This window comes from Amyelois transitella, chromosome 24 (assembly GCF_032362555.1).
Source record: "Amyelois transitella isolate CPQ chromosome 24, ilAmyTran1.1, whole genome shotgun sequence".
Taxonomy (NCBI): domain Eukaryota; kingdom Metazoa; phylum Arthropoda; class Insecta; order Lepidoptera; family Pyralidae; genus Amyelois; species Amyelois transitella.
Window position 1 is genome coordinate 4,564,792 of NC_083527.1, and position 18,721 is coordinate 4,583,512.

Sequence of the window (18,721 nt, forward strand, 5' to 3'; positions counted from 1 at the left end):
GAACCTGCGAATTGTAAAAACTTTACGTATTAATGACGTATATTTATTTAAAAAAACGTATTTAGGCCCATTTACTACAAAAAATAGTAAAAAAATATGATTAATTAAATTATATTTGTGTAACAAAGAAATATAATAAGTCGAATGTTTATTCGGTATTTGCTTAAAAAGTGAGGACACAAATAGTGTGTCAAACGCTTATATTCTCGTAATAGTTTATTCAAACTTACTGAAGCTGTTTTTAATTTGAATTGGCTGTAATTAATTATGTGAGAATAACAGTATTACCGGAAATCAGGACCGTACTGGCGAAAGTTCAAGTCGAGTAAACAATGAAACGAGGATCTTATATGAGGAATGATGAATGAAAATGCGGATAAAGCGAAAGAATTATGCAGCAATCGTGGCAAGTGGAAGTCTCTCCGGCAAGGAAGCGTGAATTTATGTACGTATACGTGTTATTATTATTTCATATGTAGATATTAAATGTTGTATAAATGGGGTATTTATAGGTGACAAGTTTTATTTTAAATGACAATATTTTCTTAATAAAGGAGACTAATTGGACATAGACTTAGTAAAGATCTGGGACAAGCGGGAATCTAGCATTCTCATCGTATAAAAATACATCTGTTCGCAGTTAAATCTTTACAGCAATTAAATTACATTAAAAAAAAGCTTAAAGTACTTACATACATTTTTTGAGCTATATTTCGGCGCGCGCAGGCGCGTTACTGGTGAAGCGACCGGCGCGCGATTGGTTTTCACATCGGTGGACCCGTATGATTCTCGGCAAGTGATAAGTATAATTGTTTGTTTTTAATTACTTTTTTGATGTATTTTGTTTTGTTTTAACTATTTTGAATGGTTTTCAGATTGGTTTCGCTATTTTTTATGAATAATCTGACGGCCACCAAGCACAGCTCGCCCCAATGTGCGATAAGTTTCAACTGAAAATGGTCCACACAAATAAAAAAAGTCTAACTACATATTTGTTTATAACAACAAACAAAACATTCTAAATAAAAATTAGTTTTAGGTTAATATATTTTACTGATTGCTTTATATAAGAACTTGTTGTCTATTCTTTACTTAAAAATCCATAGAGATGTAACTGCGAACGCTTCCGCAACACAAATCGAGCGCGGTCCGTAACTAAATCGGCTAAACAAGCACCGGTGGAGGTAGAAGAGACGTGACCATCAGAATGACTGGCCAAATTGACCGATTGAATTTAAAAATATTACTTAAATATAATATATATATTAGCAAATATTTGATAAGTTTTCCTGAATAATTGATATCTAAATAATAATAGAGATAATACTTTAAATAATGGGCAGTCACCAATGACTAGTTTTTCTTTAATTTGGTCAACATTCAAAATGTCAGACGTCCTGACGTCAGAATGACGGCCCATTTTTTTATTCTCGATATAACATTAATTACGTTACGTACCAAATGCTTTGTTTACATAAACTATCAAAAAAGCAAAAAGGGTTTTTCATTTCAGTAATATTTAAAAACTGATCGATTATTTTGTCCAATCATTCTGACAGACACGAAGAGACGCGGCGTGAAAATGGCGCAGACGTCGTGTTATATTATTTAACTTCAATTAGCTTCACACATATTTCTGTTTTGTTGATTTTAGTGGCTCGATGGTAAGGCCTCGAGTCACAAAATCGCGGGCTTGCCAGTTAGAATTAATGAAAATATTTCTTTCATAATGAGACAGATAAGATTTATTTTTATAGTCTTATTATCTAAATAATTTTCTGATATAAATACAAAGGAATAAAGCAAACCATTATTTAAATCAAATGTGTGAATTTAATTAAGTAAACTTTTATCAACACTTTTGTCCACGCCCTTATATTAAAAAGTTAAGAAGGTCAATGTACTCTGACGAAACATTTACACGAACTATTTACAACCATACAAAACGTCAAACCAAATGGCATTAAATATATTTTGAACCTTACTGCTAAGGTTTCTCAGTGTCAAAATGCCTTTCTTAAAAAACAATATTTCGTCAAAATACAAAGCTATCAAAAACTACGCTATGGCAACAATGTACAGGTCTGAGTTACAAATATCCTTACGATAAAATAAACGTCACATCGCAACGATAGATTGCGTGTGTATATCCATCACACTCCTTGTAATCTCTTAATCTGAAACAAAATAAATTAAAACTAAGGAAAAGTATATTTTTTTAAGAACCAGATTTATTTTTTAACCAAAGCGCTCAGGAGGAGATGGACGAGAACAACAGTTTATACTGGCGATAGTAGCTCTATGAAGTAATAGTTGCAACATCCACTCTAAACTTTTAATGTCAATTTTATCATCAAACCTTCAAGCTAAAAGTGTGTCTTCTCCTGACTTTAATCCCGTTTACATCTTCACCGTCAGGGTTGCGCCTTTTGACATGATCCTCGATTGCGTAAGGAGGTTTTTAATGAAGACTGACCTCCGCAATAATTTGTCGGATTCTCTCTCTCTCCTCCGGACCGTACTTAACCCATATTCCAATTTCTTAACTCGCCTTTTACTACGACATAAACAAGAGATGAAGGGGCCCAGGTCCCAGGTCAGGGGTTTAGGTCCCACGATTTTGCCGTGAAAACGTAACAGACAGACAGACTGAATGGATGATGATATGAGTGACGTACCTCACTTGTTGTGGAACTGCTTGATACAAAGCGCACACGACCAGGAGCCCTCCGGGGGCGTATCCAGGGGCGGGGCGAGGCAGTACATGTGGTACCCGCGGTCGCAGTCGTCGCAGAATAGCAGTTGATCCTGTGGGCCAATCGCGTTATTTCGCAGGTTAACAACTCAACTGTGAAACATTTGGGTTTGTATAGTGTTACAATTCATCAAATCAACCTCTTTATCTTAATTAAGAATTTATAAACTTCTTCTGGGGTTCAATCAAATATTATTAGCTTCTTTAATCGATTTTGAATCGATCTTTGATTCAACACTGGATGAAAACTTTGAGGGGGAGAGAAATTATATATTTATCATCTCGTTTTTCTCTGTAAGTATATGAAAAAATGAAAACACATGTATTCTGTTAAAGCATAGCTAACCACGGAAAGATTTTGTATCCATCAGAATGACCGGCTACTTGCACGAATATCCTGATAACAGAGTTACTAAAGGCTTCTTCACCGTTCATTTTTTTTTCATCTATGTCTTTAATGATAAATAACTATATATCAGATATTTATCATTAAAGAATTCTTTAAACGGATCACCTGCAATAAAGTTTTCCACTAACAATTATACTCATATCGCAACTCTTTCCCGGATACTACAACTTGATTCACAGATGCCACAATTCCGAAATACTTCTTTTGCATTCATTCACATTCATCACTCCTCTCTTAGAAGCTGTCGTACTTACATCATTATCGCTGGTGCCGCATACGGAACAGCATTTACATTCGATACACTGCCAGCGGTACTTGCGAACAGACACAATCATATTGGCGGTGAACTGCAGGCAAGTCGGGTGACCTGTTGGATTGTATAAACTATATTATATTTCAAAGAAAATAGATTTAAAGTGTATTGTTTTACGGCACTGGATGATTTACCACTTTTGTCAAAACATATTAAAACTTCTACATAACTTTTCATAACAGATAGCAATTGGTATACGGTTAGGTTAGGTTACGGTTGGCGCAGCCGACAGTAAATTTTTTTGGCGCAGTCGCTAGGAAGCCTTCCGTTTTGACGTAGCCTGTTTAGATGCGATAGAAACAATAATAAGCGTATCGAATTAATATTACTTGGTTATAAATTGAAGAATTCATGATCGGTAAATCATTCAACACCCTAAAAGTTCTGTGTTCAATTTTTTATAGTATGCAAGCCATGATGTCAGATAAGTTTATACTAAAAACAATATTAGACGAGATGAAAGCATTACGTTAACGTAGATTAATCTTACAAAATTAAAAAGCATTATTTATTCACATATTGTTAGGCACAATCATATCTTACCTTAAAAAGTTGGTCTCGATGATAACTTGCAAGTATTATGAATAAAGGGAATGTGTGCCGAACAATAGTGAAAAATAAATAAAAATAAAAACTATAATAACAATCCGAATTTTATTTCCAAGTATCAAAGTAGGGAAGTGCACATTCACTATTCTTCAGCACAAAATGAAAGGCTATTTTGCTATACATTTTTTTAATGTTTAAAAAAATACACAAATTAAAAAAAAATTATCAACATAACGCGCATATTCTAACGCTCATAACCAATTAAGGAACAGAAAAGTTTTAGATGAAGAATAAAGTCTTCGTAATGAATACTAGTTTTCTTTGTCAACCTGATAAATTGGTTTGAGTTTAGAAAATTAAAGATGGTGACATTTGCCGCATATGCACTTCCGTACGATATTTGATACTTTAAAATAAAATTTATAAACGATTATTCGAGATGACGGTAACTTTATATACGAACTAAAATAATATTATAGAAACCTGGCCAGAATTACTTAGAACAAATAAATATTGTTTTAACACTCAACTCACTGCTGTCTGTCATATTTCCAACAACCTTTCCTAAACAACGCAACGGATTTTAAAGAAGAAACAGAAGTTATATTCTGATCAAGTTTCATAACATAGAACTAGCAATATTTCATATCAGAGCAACCATGAACAATCATCTGACGTCCAATGAATATACTATAAACATAAAGAATATATATGTTCAAAGTAATTCTATGTGGAGCTGAACAATAAAAAATAATATTTTAATTTTTGAAAGAAAGGAATTCGAAAAAATCACATTTTGAATAAAAATATATGCCTCAAGCTTTTAAACAAAAATAAAGACTTTATAATAAACAAATCTATTGCATTTTTTAACACAATTAAACTAAAAATAAAATTTAAATCTAACACATATTATATTTTGTAATAAGTCAATATGCGATATCGCATAATAGGAAAAAAACATCTATTAATAAGATTATATTTCTAAAATTATCCAAATGAGATGAAACTTATAAAGCAATCCAGCTAAAATAACAAATATTCTATTAAAATTAAGTATATTTTATTTTTCATCCTTAAATTTGAAATAATATAAAAAAGTTCAACTCATTTGGCATTTCAATTTACCTAAAAGATTTAAATCTCTATATATTTTTCTTAAACGCTACGACAACAAACGATATAAACTACAGGAATGATATAAAACAATAATTAGTCTTTTGGGACAATAATATTAACATTTAGCAATTTTAATCTTTGGATAACAATGAATATATATGAAATAATGACGAAACATCGGGAAAGGCACGTAATAAGCTCAAAATTTATAGTATTGCCTACACTTGGCACAAGTTGCCTTATAATTTCTTTAGAATGTTATGTCAAAGGCGTTCTTAACAACAGTACACCATAAAACCAAATCTATTGTAATAAAGTATTTATAAATCGAACAATTTTTTTGCAAAAATTTATAAAAGGAGATCCATGATAACAATTTGTACCTACCCACACCATTAGAACATCTATGTTAAAATAAGAAACGAAAAGTTTAAAAAAATATTACTTATGTAATATTTTACTCTGTTCGTTATATGTTTAGCATTCCATTTAGGCTCTTGTTCATAATTTAATTAGTTTAACATGTGAAACAATATAAAGATTACAAGCAAAGCTGTAACTAATATTATGAGGTCCATTTAAAACGCATAACAAAACAATTAATAAAAAGTGTACAATATTTTTATACTTTCTAACGTAAATACGGGACTAACAAAATATGCGTGCGCAAAATTTTGGCGGCGTGACTAGAAAAGCTAGTATGTTTGGCTATTCGGCAGTAAGCTATTTATAACTAATGACATTTCAATTGACTGATAAAAACTAGAATATGAAGACAATGAAAGGCATAGGACAACGATAAAATTTTGTTACAGACATACATTTTTTTTATAACATATTGTTTAGATATAAACCTCAATTTGGTAAGTAGATTATTGGAACAAATGAATTTTGATTAATAAAAAGTATATATAATATTTAGTAAAACAGAAAAATTTTCTTTGGTTTTCTAAAGTAGACTAATAGTTATTAATACAACAGATAACATCATAAAAACTCGTTCACAATTAAATAGAATTTTCACCATGGCAACACTAATCACAAGTACCTAATGTTACCAAGTATATATTACATTATGTTTATTGCGATATCTCGTATTGCAAAATGATAAATGGAATGTTAGATATATAGATTTATATACTAAAAAAACGCTTAGTCAGAGCAAATTTTAAAATAATTCATGAAATTAATTTAAAAATGCTTTTCTGACACTGAACGTTTATAAAAAAAAAACAGACCTCTTTGGTATAAAACAAAACCCTTTCAAGTTACGAAAGGGATAAATTTTGTGACAAAAACGAAACCTTATATTTATAGTGATAAAATCCCAATTTTATCGCGTCATAATTTAAGCCTCGTATCAAAGTAAAGATTTTTAATGATTAAGATCAATTTATACTGAATTATTTTGTCGATGCAAGTTTGTGTCTATTTTCAAATGATAGTAAAATAAGTACAAAAATGTTATGACCATTCTGACATTGGTCAGACAGTGTATTGTGAGAACTATACTCTTTGGTTATGCAGTTGATATTTTTTATCTAGTTATATAAATTACAATTAGTAATCGGTTTATAACCACAAATCTTCCAAGACGAACCAGGAAATAAAGTTTGTGTAATTGAAATTTTCTGAGCAATTTTAATGTTCCTTGCAGATTATAAATAACCCATTTTCCCTTGAAGTAGGCAAGTATTAAGTACCTAACGTTGTTAAGTAAATCAATTAGAAATTTCATTCAGGAAAAATATCAACATATTATATAAATATATACGGAGGGTAAGTTCGAAACTTGTGTGATGGGATACTAACTCAACAATACTCTAAATATAACAAATAAACATATGTTGTTGTAACATATGTCTTAGGCGACTAAGGGAATAACTAATAAACTTGGCATTCTTCTTGTAGGCGATGGGCAAGCAACCTGTCACTATTTGAATTTCAATTCCATCACTGAGCCAGACACCTGAACGTGGTAAGTCTTTTCAAAACTGTTGGCACTGTGTACCCCACAAGGGATACAGACTATATACAGACTGTATGTATTTAACATATGGGTGATAGAATAGACACAAACTCCCAAACAGACTACCTAAATAACGGGGCTCTGCCGCGACGAGGGCGGCGACATAGGATACCCCACATACTCATCGTTCAACAGTTTCGTTTTCATCGCAAAATTGTCGAAATCGTCCGCCGAGAACGACATAGACGTTTGTATTTCTAGAACACCGTTAAGTTTTATGCCTTCTCTTAGGTGTCTGTGCCGTTCGCAAACGCGGTTCTCGATATGGTAACACTGCTTTTTGGCGCCGTTTCTCGGAGGTCGGCCTCGGCCGCGCTTACCTGATCTGCCGCAGTCGGAACAGCTGACCAATTCTTCTGGCGTGCCAGTTTTCTTGTTCTCCCTGTCGTCGCCGAGGCAGAAGTCGCAGTAGGGCGACGGTGGGACCTGTTGAAGGAATGGAACGTAAACATCTGCTTTATAGGGAGTCGGATTACGTTCAGTAGAACGCAATTTGGCTTAAATGCTAAGGACGCGTGCGAAAATAGTACAATCACAATCTGCCACAAATTATACCTACGATTAATACAACACCGACTTGTTTTATAAATAAATTGTAGTGAACAAGCCATATACTGACGAAGTAAATCTCTTTTGTTATCCGCACGTGGCCTTTCAGTCTTTTCAAGTTTATTGGCTATGTCTACCCCGCAAGAAATAAAGATGTGACTATATGTATGTACATATGTTACATACCTTAGCATCCCCCTCTTTAACTTCAGCGGGTGCCGCTGGTACACTGGTACTGGTAGCAGCGGCCGCGGCGGTGCCGGGCGGCACGAGCGGCGCGTGCGCAGAGTCCGACGAGGACGTGTCTGCGGAGGCGGGCCGCGGAGGGGGGGACGGCCGGCGAGGGGGCGGAGCCGCGGTGGCGGCGGCTGCGGCGGCTGCTAAACCTGGTGGTGAAGGGATTTTGAAAAGGTTGTCATCTTGGTGGTTTTAGAAACCAACGAAAAGTAAGAAATTATAAAACAAAAACCAATCTATTGTTAAACTTTCAACAGGCATCTCCAATTTTGCGGGATAATAACCAAAAATGATACAAATCAAAAATGTTTTGAACAAATAAAAAGTTAATAACGATGGATTCTTAGAAAAAATAGGGGCAATTATGCATTTCATCCAAAGCAATTAATTGAATAAATTCCCTTAGAACTTTTGCCAGTCTTGTTAGTAGTGTCATAAACATTTCTCCATAAGCAGTGCCCCATGAGCCACTTATTCACGGAATTAACTTATTTCCAGTACATAAATCAGAATTATAAAAATAAATAGCAAAATTTTGAATAACAGAATATATCCTTAGAATATAAAAATTATTAAAAAAAATGGCCACTAGTATAATAAGCGCATTTTTTTGTTACCACATAATCGAAATATATAATTTTAACGAAATTAACACATACATATAAATGAACAAATAAAAAAGAAGACATCATACAAACTAGATATTGTCTATAGCTATGAACATTTGAGAAAATTAAGCTTGATGAGGAATAAAAAAGGGATGAAAGAAAATATAAGCAAAACGAAATAAATAAAGCCATATAGAAAATAAATATAGAACTATATCTCAAGTTGAATCTTCTCAATTTATTCAAAACAGCGTAACGAAAAACAAACATATTTTTCTTTGTATTAAGAGGGCGTTAATTAAATAACAAAAGTAACTTAAAATTATTGAATATTAATATACTTTGAAGAGACATTGACTGAAATTTTAATTTATGGTAGTTTTAATTCAGTATCTTAGGGCAACACCAAACATAATACACCCTCTTGATTCAAATTAGACGGAACTCACAACACAAGGCAAGCACAGCACATTATCTCCGGTTTGGCCACATTTCAATGGAAGCGACGCTTGGCATAATTGTTTTTTTTTTTTTTTTTTTTTTAAATGAAATACATTTAAATCCAGAGAAACCGACACCGGAATCTATATAAAAATTGATATACGTTATAGGCACTGTTTTTATAATAAAATATTTTTTAACTACCGAACTTATAAAAAAATAGAGATAACCCGGATAATTTGAATGAAAACTTAAATAGGGCGGAAATAATGGAAAAAAATGTACACAAACAAAAACATACACAAGACAAAAAATCTGTTGTGTCTAGTAAACCAAACCCTTACATTTACATAAAGACTATAATACGCCCCAACTAAACTTAGCGTACTTCATTCTGCATCTTGCTTTTACCGATCTACTTCGCATGGCAATTTCCCCGCGAGGCTAACAATATTTTCATACGCGCCTATTGTCTATCATATTATCCCAATACAAGCCACTTCCCCCGTAAGCGGCAAGCAAAACTAGCAAGCACAGCACAAGATTCGCCCACACTAACCTGTGCCAACACCGGGATTATTCAAAAACGTGACGTAACTATCTTGGTACTCCGTCGCCGGCTGGGCCTGGGCCAAGGCCGGCTGCGGCGGGGTGTGCGCCCCGGGACGACTGTCCCTCGAGTCCCCGTCGCTCCCGGCCGCCGGGGCGGAGCACCCGGGCGGGGGGTCCTTGTGCGTGTGCGTGAAGTGGTAGATAAGACCTGCCCGCGTTTTGTACTTCGCGCCGCACACTGTTGGAATAGTTTCAAGGTCAGGTGTGGCATGCTATTTAAACCCTATATACTTTAAAAATTTGAGTGAGTTCACGATATATGTTTATTACGAGCAAATAAACTATGTACCCTATCATTTATCATTACAATTTTGTATAAGTTCAAAATATGATGAGTGATTTTTCGGGAATAGCTACCAATTTCCTATTTTCAACAATACCTAGTAAGACCCAACCAACACGCATTATTGTATTACTTATAAATAAATTAAAACATTAAAAAAAAACTTACCGTCAGTAGTGCCTCCGTCTGCTTCTTTTTTACTTTTAAAATTAAAGGGGGTAAATCGGGAGGCGAACGTCATCAGAACAGAGCATATGGGAGGCACCACGACGGCGGAGTTAGCAGCCTTCCAAGAATTATCCGTCATCAATCAACACCTTTACAACACAGACCGTGCTTGAAAACGCCAATAAAACAAAAATATGCCAATGAAATTTGGGCGTCTCTATGCGTTTCTATGTTCTGTTGATTCAGCGAGAACAAAGAAAATATGGAGTAGGTAGTGAATTTTCGGGAGTCTCAATTCATTTCTATGTTCTGTTTAAAGGAGAACAAGGAAAACTATTGAGTTCCTTCTTTTTGTAATATATGATGGCGTTTTCATGCATGGTCTGTCCTATTATTAGCCGATCCGTCGTGATACGCTATGTTCAGTTCTGGTGGCCGTCGCCTCCCCGGGGATAGTTTGATTGATGACTTCAAATCTATGGATCTGCCTTCAATAACAATATTTCATTATTTGATATACTGGGAATTTTACTTAAAATATCTATAATAATTAAAAAGTGACCTCTTTCGCTGCAAATCAGGTCCACTATTCAGCTCAACAAACTTATTTTTGCTTCACTTTGTTTATTGGATTATGGCACTAGTTTACTGGAAAAAAGTTATTCAGTAACTAGACCAACCTTTTTCTTCTTCAATGCACGAGCCAATTTTATGGGATCCGGCACAATATTTAGGTTTTTTACTACTTCGCGTTGTCAGTCAAGCTTGCTTTTATTCAGTCTATTTGCATTTCTCATTTTGGACTTCCCTGTTTTTCTGAGCCCTCTCCTAATATGACTGATTATATATGTATAAAGTAAAATCCTCAGTACATCACAAGATCCAAACGTTTGAGTCCAATCAAAATTGACAACATCAGCGCATACGTTCGGATATATTTTATTTCTTATTCAACATAAATATCTTGTATAAATTCATAACAATCTTTGGGTGCTAATAATAGTTTGGATCTAAGATTAACATCAAGAACTCGCACTGAACATTTCTAGACAATAAATAGTGTTAATAAGTCACCAAACAATAGTATACTGACAATGACTAAATTTTTATCTAATACTGAATTTTGAATAAGTTATTGTTACACATTGACAGCTGAATATTCAAATAAAAAGCGGCCACGCACAAAACCAATGGTATCGCGAATCCGGAGACAATTTTTTTTTAATAATTTTGTTTGTATAAAACATTGCAGACGTAAAACGGTACAGTTTTCACACAAATCTTCTGTTTCTGTGTGCGGCGGCTTTGATAAGTTCCTCGTGACAAAAATAATTGTAAAACCTGGGTAAATGTGTACTTGTAAGATAAAATTTTGTAGCCACAAGAAGGGAAATGGTAATAACCCTAAAGCTGGATAAAAAATGCGTCTGATCTCTATGTAAGCCTGGCGCGACAGCCTAAGGATTTATGGCATCGCCTTTTTTCCATACAAACAGTGAGAATTGTAGATCAAACAAGATTACCGAAAACTAAAATTATATTGCACGATATTATAATGTTTCAGAATACTTTTCATGCATTTTAAAACCTTACCTTTAAAATGTTACCCACAAACTATTTACTCCGAGAAAGTAAAACTGCTGAAGTTCTATTTTATATTCCGTAAATAAGACGTTAAAATTGATCAAAACTTTACAAATAAGAGAAATAAAATTCCATTAAAATTAGTTTCAAAATTTTTGAAAAATACGCTTTGGTGGCGTATTTTTTAAAAGATAATACTTTAAATTTTCATACGTTTTAGTACGTCTAAAAATCCTGGGATAAATATTTAGTCATTGTTGAAAAAAACCATAGACAGAATACAAGGAATAAAATAAATAAACTATCACAGACACATGAGTTAAATCCAAACCAAACAGTGCTTACAAAATATTGTGATTACAAAGTATCGATTTCATAAGATCCCGTTTTCAATTAGGATTCATTTGTATGAAGCCACGAGAGCGTGTGAGGAAAAACTAGGGTCCCAAAAAGTGTCCAAAATTTAAAAAAGTGTAGGTTTGAATTAAAAATTGGATTTATGAGATTCTAAAACAACTTATTTATTAGTCCAAAGGTTTTTTACGGGTATAATAAGGATTATGTTTTATTTTCTTTCTCGCTCTATCTGTTCAGTTGACTCAAAGATTTCAACATTTGTAAATATAAAAATTACTTGCTTGCAACTATCTTTTTAGTCAAAAATTGATTAAAAAATTGTCGGTGTATGTTGCATAGATAAGATAACAAATTTTATTCGTAAAAGTTCATTCTAAATTACACTATTTACATCACATTTAATTTTTTTAAGCTACCAGGACCCTAGGTCTTTTTGAAATTGAAGAAATATAAAACCATCGTGCACTTGTTAGTCATGGCTTCATACCAATGCTAAAATATTCAGTAATGAATCTTTTTAAGCATTATAAAATCGCCTATTTTATTCCTTTTTATCCTGAATCGCTCATTTCAAAAAATTCATTACTGATAAATAACTTAACTAGCCTAAATGACATGAGTAAATAATTTCATATGTTGTTTATCAACGTCGAACTTGTACACCAAGTTATGAAGCAATACCTATCCAGAAAATATTTACTCACGTGCCTACATTTATAAATTAGACAACTACACTACGCCCAACCGATTGGTACAAAATATATATATATGTGGCAGTGTATTTTATTTTTTTATTTCTTTAATTGGTGTTTTCATGTTACATCCATCCCATTTAACATTTAATTTTGAACTCTTGTCTTGTAATTGACTCGTAAAAACGGTCTCCGGATTAAAAATCATAAAATATAAGTAATACAACGCACTAATAGCATTAAACACTAAACTTGGCCTTACACAAATCAAGCTAAATGCAAGATTAAATTTATTTAAATAATATTAATTTTTGATATGTGCGCTGAGACTTTTAATACTAAAATAAATAGGTACGAATTTGGAGGAAAGTCATATTTTGAGAAACAATTTTGACTAAGTTTTAAAGTGTACTTTGCCCCCAAAGACCCAAAAAGTCCCGTCCCAGCGCAGCGCGATAAAGTCTAATAATTCACCTAAAATATCTAATAATAATAATTAATAATATAGTCGGGTATTCCAGTATGGAGATTCTTATTACTAATACTATACACATACATACACAACAATAAAAGGCATGTTCGCGACACGATACGCCCAAAAAGACTTCGTTGCTGTGTGTCTAACTTCTGTGGGTACACTCATCATTATAGTAATCTTTACTCAACACAAAAAGTAAATGATCCGACATAATTTCAAAATTGTGTAACAAATAGAGGTGGGTGGCTTAGTTTGTTGGTTTATTTACTGATTTAAAATACAGAACATATTTTTTTATAAATGATATTTTAAGACACACAACAACTGGAAGTATCTTAGTTTAGTCATCTACCAAGTTTTCCTTGTTGTCACAAGCCAATGTAGAGAACTATTTATATGAAAGCAACAACTATAAGACAGAGGGCACTGTTTGAAATTTCATACAAATAAATCTAAACAGACTTAGTTTATGAATACAAAACTGATAGACGTAGATATCCAACAGGTTTATTGCTCGATCAAGTCCAACCTAGTTATACAACTCTACGTTAAACTCATTGGCCCAGCTATGTTACTATGCGACGCTGATATAGATATTTCACATTTTTACCTAAAACATTTCGCTACAAGCGGACGTCGATACTATATTATATAAAAAAAGAAACATAAATGAAAATTGTGTAGAAATTGACATATAATTTCTATATCAAATAAAAAAAAAATCATCTTTGACATGTCTATCACTTTTTAGTACTGTTGAATTTAGCACTGAGTAAGAAATTGGCGTTTGTTTTGGCTTGTCCAAAATACGCTTACATTTATACAAAAGTAAAAGGGACAAACTAGACAAACTATGGTCACAATTTAAAATAGTATTTAATTTATTTATGTAATTAGTATCGACATCCACTTTCAAAAAACAATGAATGATAGGTATATAATATTAAACTAAGAAGCTCAGGTCCTTCTACAGTGTGTATATTTATTATATATTGAGCAATTTCTTGTATACCGCTGATTATATTTAGTATCTTTTTGGTTATAATCGACCTACATTTATTGTAGTCGGTGAGGTGTACAGTCAACATAACTATATATTCCACAACACACAATCACCAAATGTATTGAGTGATTTCTAAGTGGTATATATCACTTATAAACTTTTGATATGATCTACTTTACTATTATGGTCCTATAATACAAAAAGCCTATTATACCTTGATCCTATAATATATGTTCAAAAGGGTCTAAACGGAGATGTGTATCAAAATATTATTACAAGTCATTTAGTTCTCTACACATTGCAATTCAACCGGTTTTTGATAGAAACATGGATAGTTTATTCACCAATTTCAACCTCAAAAAATTATAATCCATTATCGTCTTACGCATTAGGACCCAAGTTCGTTACTCTTGCATTACAGGAGGTTACACTCTTATAACAAAGTAAACGACTTAATCACCCACTGTAATCATCAACTTGATGGCAAAATGGCCACCTTAGCAGACATGTTAGTCTTTGAATAGATTCTGAATTTCAATCGGCCGAAGCAAACATTTTTAAGTGGAACTTCAACTCTATATGGCGTCTCTCTTCAGACTACGGTACACTTACTGTCGTACTCTGTTGTCCTACCACTTAAAGATCAATGATGACTTTGATAACGCTGAGGACTGCTCCTCAAAAATTCGGCGAAAATCGGAAAAAATTAAAGTTTATTTTGTGTAAAATATTTAAAATCCTGTTATACAATATATTTTTTCCTTTGAGTAGTATCAAATGAACTATACAATTGTCCCTGTCATATAACCCGACAGAATATAAAATAGACATTTTTGTACCAATTTGGATGTCGCGTCTCGTGAAGGCACGTAGTTCATAGGAATTTTAATCGATTATAAGGCAAAATCTTTACTTTTCTATTACACTCCTGAAACAAAATAGCCTGTATCGCATCCAAAATTCGTAACGCTGTGAAAATCCAATTAATACCTTTACTAATATTCCTTGCTATAGTGATATACTATACTTGCTATAGTATACTAGGGAGTAAAGTATTTTTAACTAAACTAATGAAACACCTTCATACGATTTCATTTTGAATTCACCAAAAGAAAGTAATCTTTGTGAGGATTAGTTATTACCAGACTCTCCCATAGACTAAAGACTAATAGAAGAGTCAAAAGATTCGAGTTCAAAAAAATTTAAAAAGCTAAGGATTCGAAACTATAGCAAGTAAATATCGTGTCAATGTCTTTAAAGGCTGGCATCAGAATGAGGCCGGCGTTTGGCGGAGCGCTGAGGGGCGAGTATCGCGTTTCCTTGCAAAATACAGGGCCAAGGCATTTGAACAACGTTACTGTACCATCATCACCTTTAAAGGTCGCCTCGACAATATTCAACAGCCCTTAATACCTACCGCCGAATCAAACCGAATGAAGACCCAATAAAATCAAAAACAAAAATGTCTCCTGCTATCTCGCTCATACTATTAGAACAATGCGGACAGTTCAGTTCGCGGGTTCAAATGACGCGCCCTGATTGGCTCAAACGCTCACGTATTTTCGCGCCACACTAAAATATAACTCCTGCACAGGTAACAACCGTGTAACATATAAAATGTACTGTATAATGAAACAAAGGTGATAAAGAGTATATATATGTAAGCTAGCGCGTGTATCCGTCGCTGATCAAACGATACCAGCCAAAGACCTCAACCTCATGCCGTCACAAGACCACTAATCCTTGAGGACCTGAGCTAAGTGTTGCTACACTAGTGTCGCCGCCTGGTGGACTTACGTTCGCAGCCGAACGGCTTCTCAGAGTCCCCGGGCACCTCGTACGGAAGCGTGCTTTGTGCTGCTCGCTTGCGGCCGCGGCCCTGGTGGATAATGGAGAAAAACATCGGTCAAAAGAGATTTTTCATGTGGGTTATGGAGTCAGGTGAGAATGTGCCAACTATTTATTTCTCTCAAAATAATTTTAATGTGGGAGAAGCAAAAAACAAAAAAGAAGGGAACTTGGCAAGTGGAAAGTTGTAGTCACTGCCTACCCCTCTGGGAAAGAGACGTGATTTAATGTACGTAATATTTATTGCTCTTTGACTTTCTGACACATTTTCATAATAAGTTTGTTATTATCTGACTTATCTAGGATCATGATTATAAGGCTTTAATCTAACAGACAGTCACTTATCACCCACACCCACCCACACCTTATCATACATTCAGCATAACACTGAGAGCAATTCCGTAATATCTAATACAAAAATGGTCTGAGTCACATATTAACCGATTAAGAAGTTAGATTCTCAGTCCACTCACCGCTCGTCCTCTTTTCGGCGTGCCGTCATCGGGCTGCGACTTCCTGACGCGGCCGCCGCGGGAGCCCGGGCCGGAGGGCGTAGCGCCGCCGCGGCGCTTGCGGCGGTTGGCGTACGTGTCGTCGAAGTAGTCCTCGTCCGACTCCGCCTCGGGCTCCTCGCCCGTCTCCATCTCGTCCATTGCTATTTCGTCGTAGAACCATTCCTGTGAAATGTATGAAATTTTTATTAAAACCACACACAGATGTCCCTACTAAAATGATAATTGCACAAATAACTCTCTGTTACGCTTTCATCAACTTCAACCACTGAACTGATATTGGTGCAGAGATATGAGTTGACACTGAGAAAGTACTTAAAAAAAATCTTGGGAAAAATAAGAAACCACACAGGCAACATCTGGAGAAATATAAAAACACGTAACTTCTGTATAGTCAGAAGTCGAAGTATGACTCTGTCCGAGGTGACTAATAAAACTACTGATTACTAAGATTTGTTTTTATACATATTAGAATATGTAATTTGAGTCTGTAAGAAGGTGATTTTAGAACTACTATTTTACCTAGATATTTTATTCTCATCCAAGAGATTCCTGTTTAGTGTATTAATGTATTACAACCAAATATAAAAGTATAAATATTAAAATATTCCACACAAATTAAACCTTCTTTAGGGTCTTTATGGGATTAATCAACAAACCTTAGGATCATCCTTAGCAGCAGTCTGTGAGCCATCACGGCTGTCGTCCCCAGCAAGAGCATCACCAGGGACTCCAGAACTGTTCTCACCCTCCCCAGTATTGTCAGCGAGGTTGTCTGCACCACTCCAGCCCCATCGGGTTGAAGACATTGTGAGGTACTGACGTCGTGACTTGCGCCATCTGATTGAAGATATTTTCTAAGATTATATGCAAAAACAGATTTCATTTTTTTGAGGCTTTCGACACTGTTATGGACTCATAGGGAACTTCAGTAATGAGAGGTTTAATTTTAAAACATTTCAGAAAAAAAGAATATTTTACACCTAGACTTTTAACCACCAACAAACATTTTCTTTCTTTTTTTTCATTGATAGGCAACTGTTCAGCTGTTGTCTAACAGTAGAAAAAATTATTAGTTTTCAGTTATCCAAAACATTCTCAGATTAATTCTTAACATTGACTTCAAGGAATCACTTATCCTTAAACATTACTAATAACTAAAATCAAAGAGAAGATGCGTGTAACTGAATAATTGTGAATAGTATTATGTCTATTTACACATAAAAACCTTTTTATTTACCTCTGTGCCGGATATGAGTAAACCTGTCCCTCCCGCAGACCAGGCATCCGCTGTTTTCTGGTCATAAACAAGTTGCAGTGACTTTGGGCGACACCTGAATCAATTAATATACAATTTAATTTCTTTGTAACATAATCTTGACCAAGAATACTGCATTAATAATTGAACATAAATATTGTTGACCCTTACTTCCAATTATTCGTAAAGATAATTACTAAATTCCCAGTGAAAATTAATAGCCTCAGGTATAGATAGGGTTTAGGTACAAAATGGGTGGACCAACCCAGTGATAAGTGATAATCAATAATGGGATACTAACCGGTTTGTGTATCGATAAAAGGCATTCGCATCCTTCTTTCCGCACATAGTCGTGAATTGAATGTAGATGAGTTCTCAATAATTTCTTTGTAACTAGGGTCATTTAGAAAACTGAAAGGAAAATACAGGCGTCATAAACACAACATTCAATGACAAATTTCAGCCAATTCATGCACTCACTAGTAACGTAACATTTTACATCAATATGAAAATAAACGAGCCAATTTATAGACATTATATTGTTTACCTTTCGATTTTAGCTAAATTAGAAGGATTTACAATCTGAATTTCGGCAGCCGCCATTTTTGCAAACGACGCTGGCTGCCTTGATGACGTCATTCATGTCATTATTGGATTGATCCATTGATTGGATAAGTTCAGTTCCGGAAAATACCAACTTTAAAGTGAATGAATTGAATGAAAACTTTAACCATAAACTAAACTTGTTTTTTTTTATTAACCTGCGAAGCTAAGATCAAAGTTTAGCTGACTTAAATGTCAAAGAAAGTTAAGTTTTCAAATCTTTGTGGACACTGGGTTAAGCTAGCCTAGACTTTAATTACGGTGCGCATCACATAGCTAAACTTGGATGGAACAAATACCGAGTTTACTTTGTC

At 34.1% G+C, this 18,721-nt stretch overlaps 1 protein-coding gene across 4 annotated transcripts; it reads right to left on the reverse strand.

Annotated features, from left to right (window-relative positions):
• Positions 1-1,770: 1,770 nt before the first annotated feature.
• LOC106135903 (zinc finger protein ubi-d4) lies at positions 1,771-18,476 on the reverse strand. 4 transcript variants are annotated; one of them, XM_060951150.1, is made up of 12 exons: positions 18,352-18,476; positions 18,106-18,215; positions 17,787-17,880; positions 17,206-17,386; positions 16,508-16,711; positions 15,984-16,065; positions 9,569-9,799; positions 7,910-8,109; positions 7,495-7,600; positions 3,419-3,531; positions 2,679-2,808; positions 1,771-2,177 (listed from the first exon to the last, which is right to left on the reverse strand). In XM_060951150.1, the coding sequence occupies exons 1-11, from the start codon at positions 18,441-18,443 to the stop codon at positions 2,680-2,682; spliced, it is 1,542 nt and encodes a 513-aa protein (XP_060807133.1). In that variant the 5' UTR covers positions 18,444-18,476; the 3' UTR covers positions 1,771-2,177; position 2,679. The 4 variants fall into 4 exon arrangements, with proteins under 4 accessions (XP_060807133.1, XP_060807134.1, XP_060807132.1 ...); XM_060951151.1 differs by lacking the exons at positions 1,771-2,177; positions 2,679-2,808; positions 3,419-3,531 and having other exon boundaries at positions 4,607-7,600; positions 9,608-9,799; XM_060951149.1 differs by lacking the exons at positions 1,771-2,177; positions 2,679-2,808; positions 3,419-3,531 and having other exon boundaries at positions 4,607-7,600.
• Between the last annotated feature and the right edge of the window lie 245 nt (positions 18,477-18,721).

Bases quoted from the DNA above. Each gene is read 5' to 3' on its own strand.
- LOC106135903 (XM_060951149.1), bottom strand. From the start codon at position 18,443: ATGACGTCATCAAGGCAGCCAGCGTCGTTTGCAAAAATGGCGGCTGCC. The intron at 18,216-18,351 runs GTAAACAATATA...TTTTCCTTTCAG, and splicing joins AATTTAGCTAAAATCGAAAG to TTTTCTAAATGACCCTAGTT. The intron at 17,881-18,105 runs GTTAGTATCCCA...TAATTGATTCAG, and splicing joins TTTTATCGATACACAAACCG to GTGTCGCCCAAAGTCACTGC.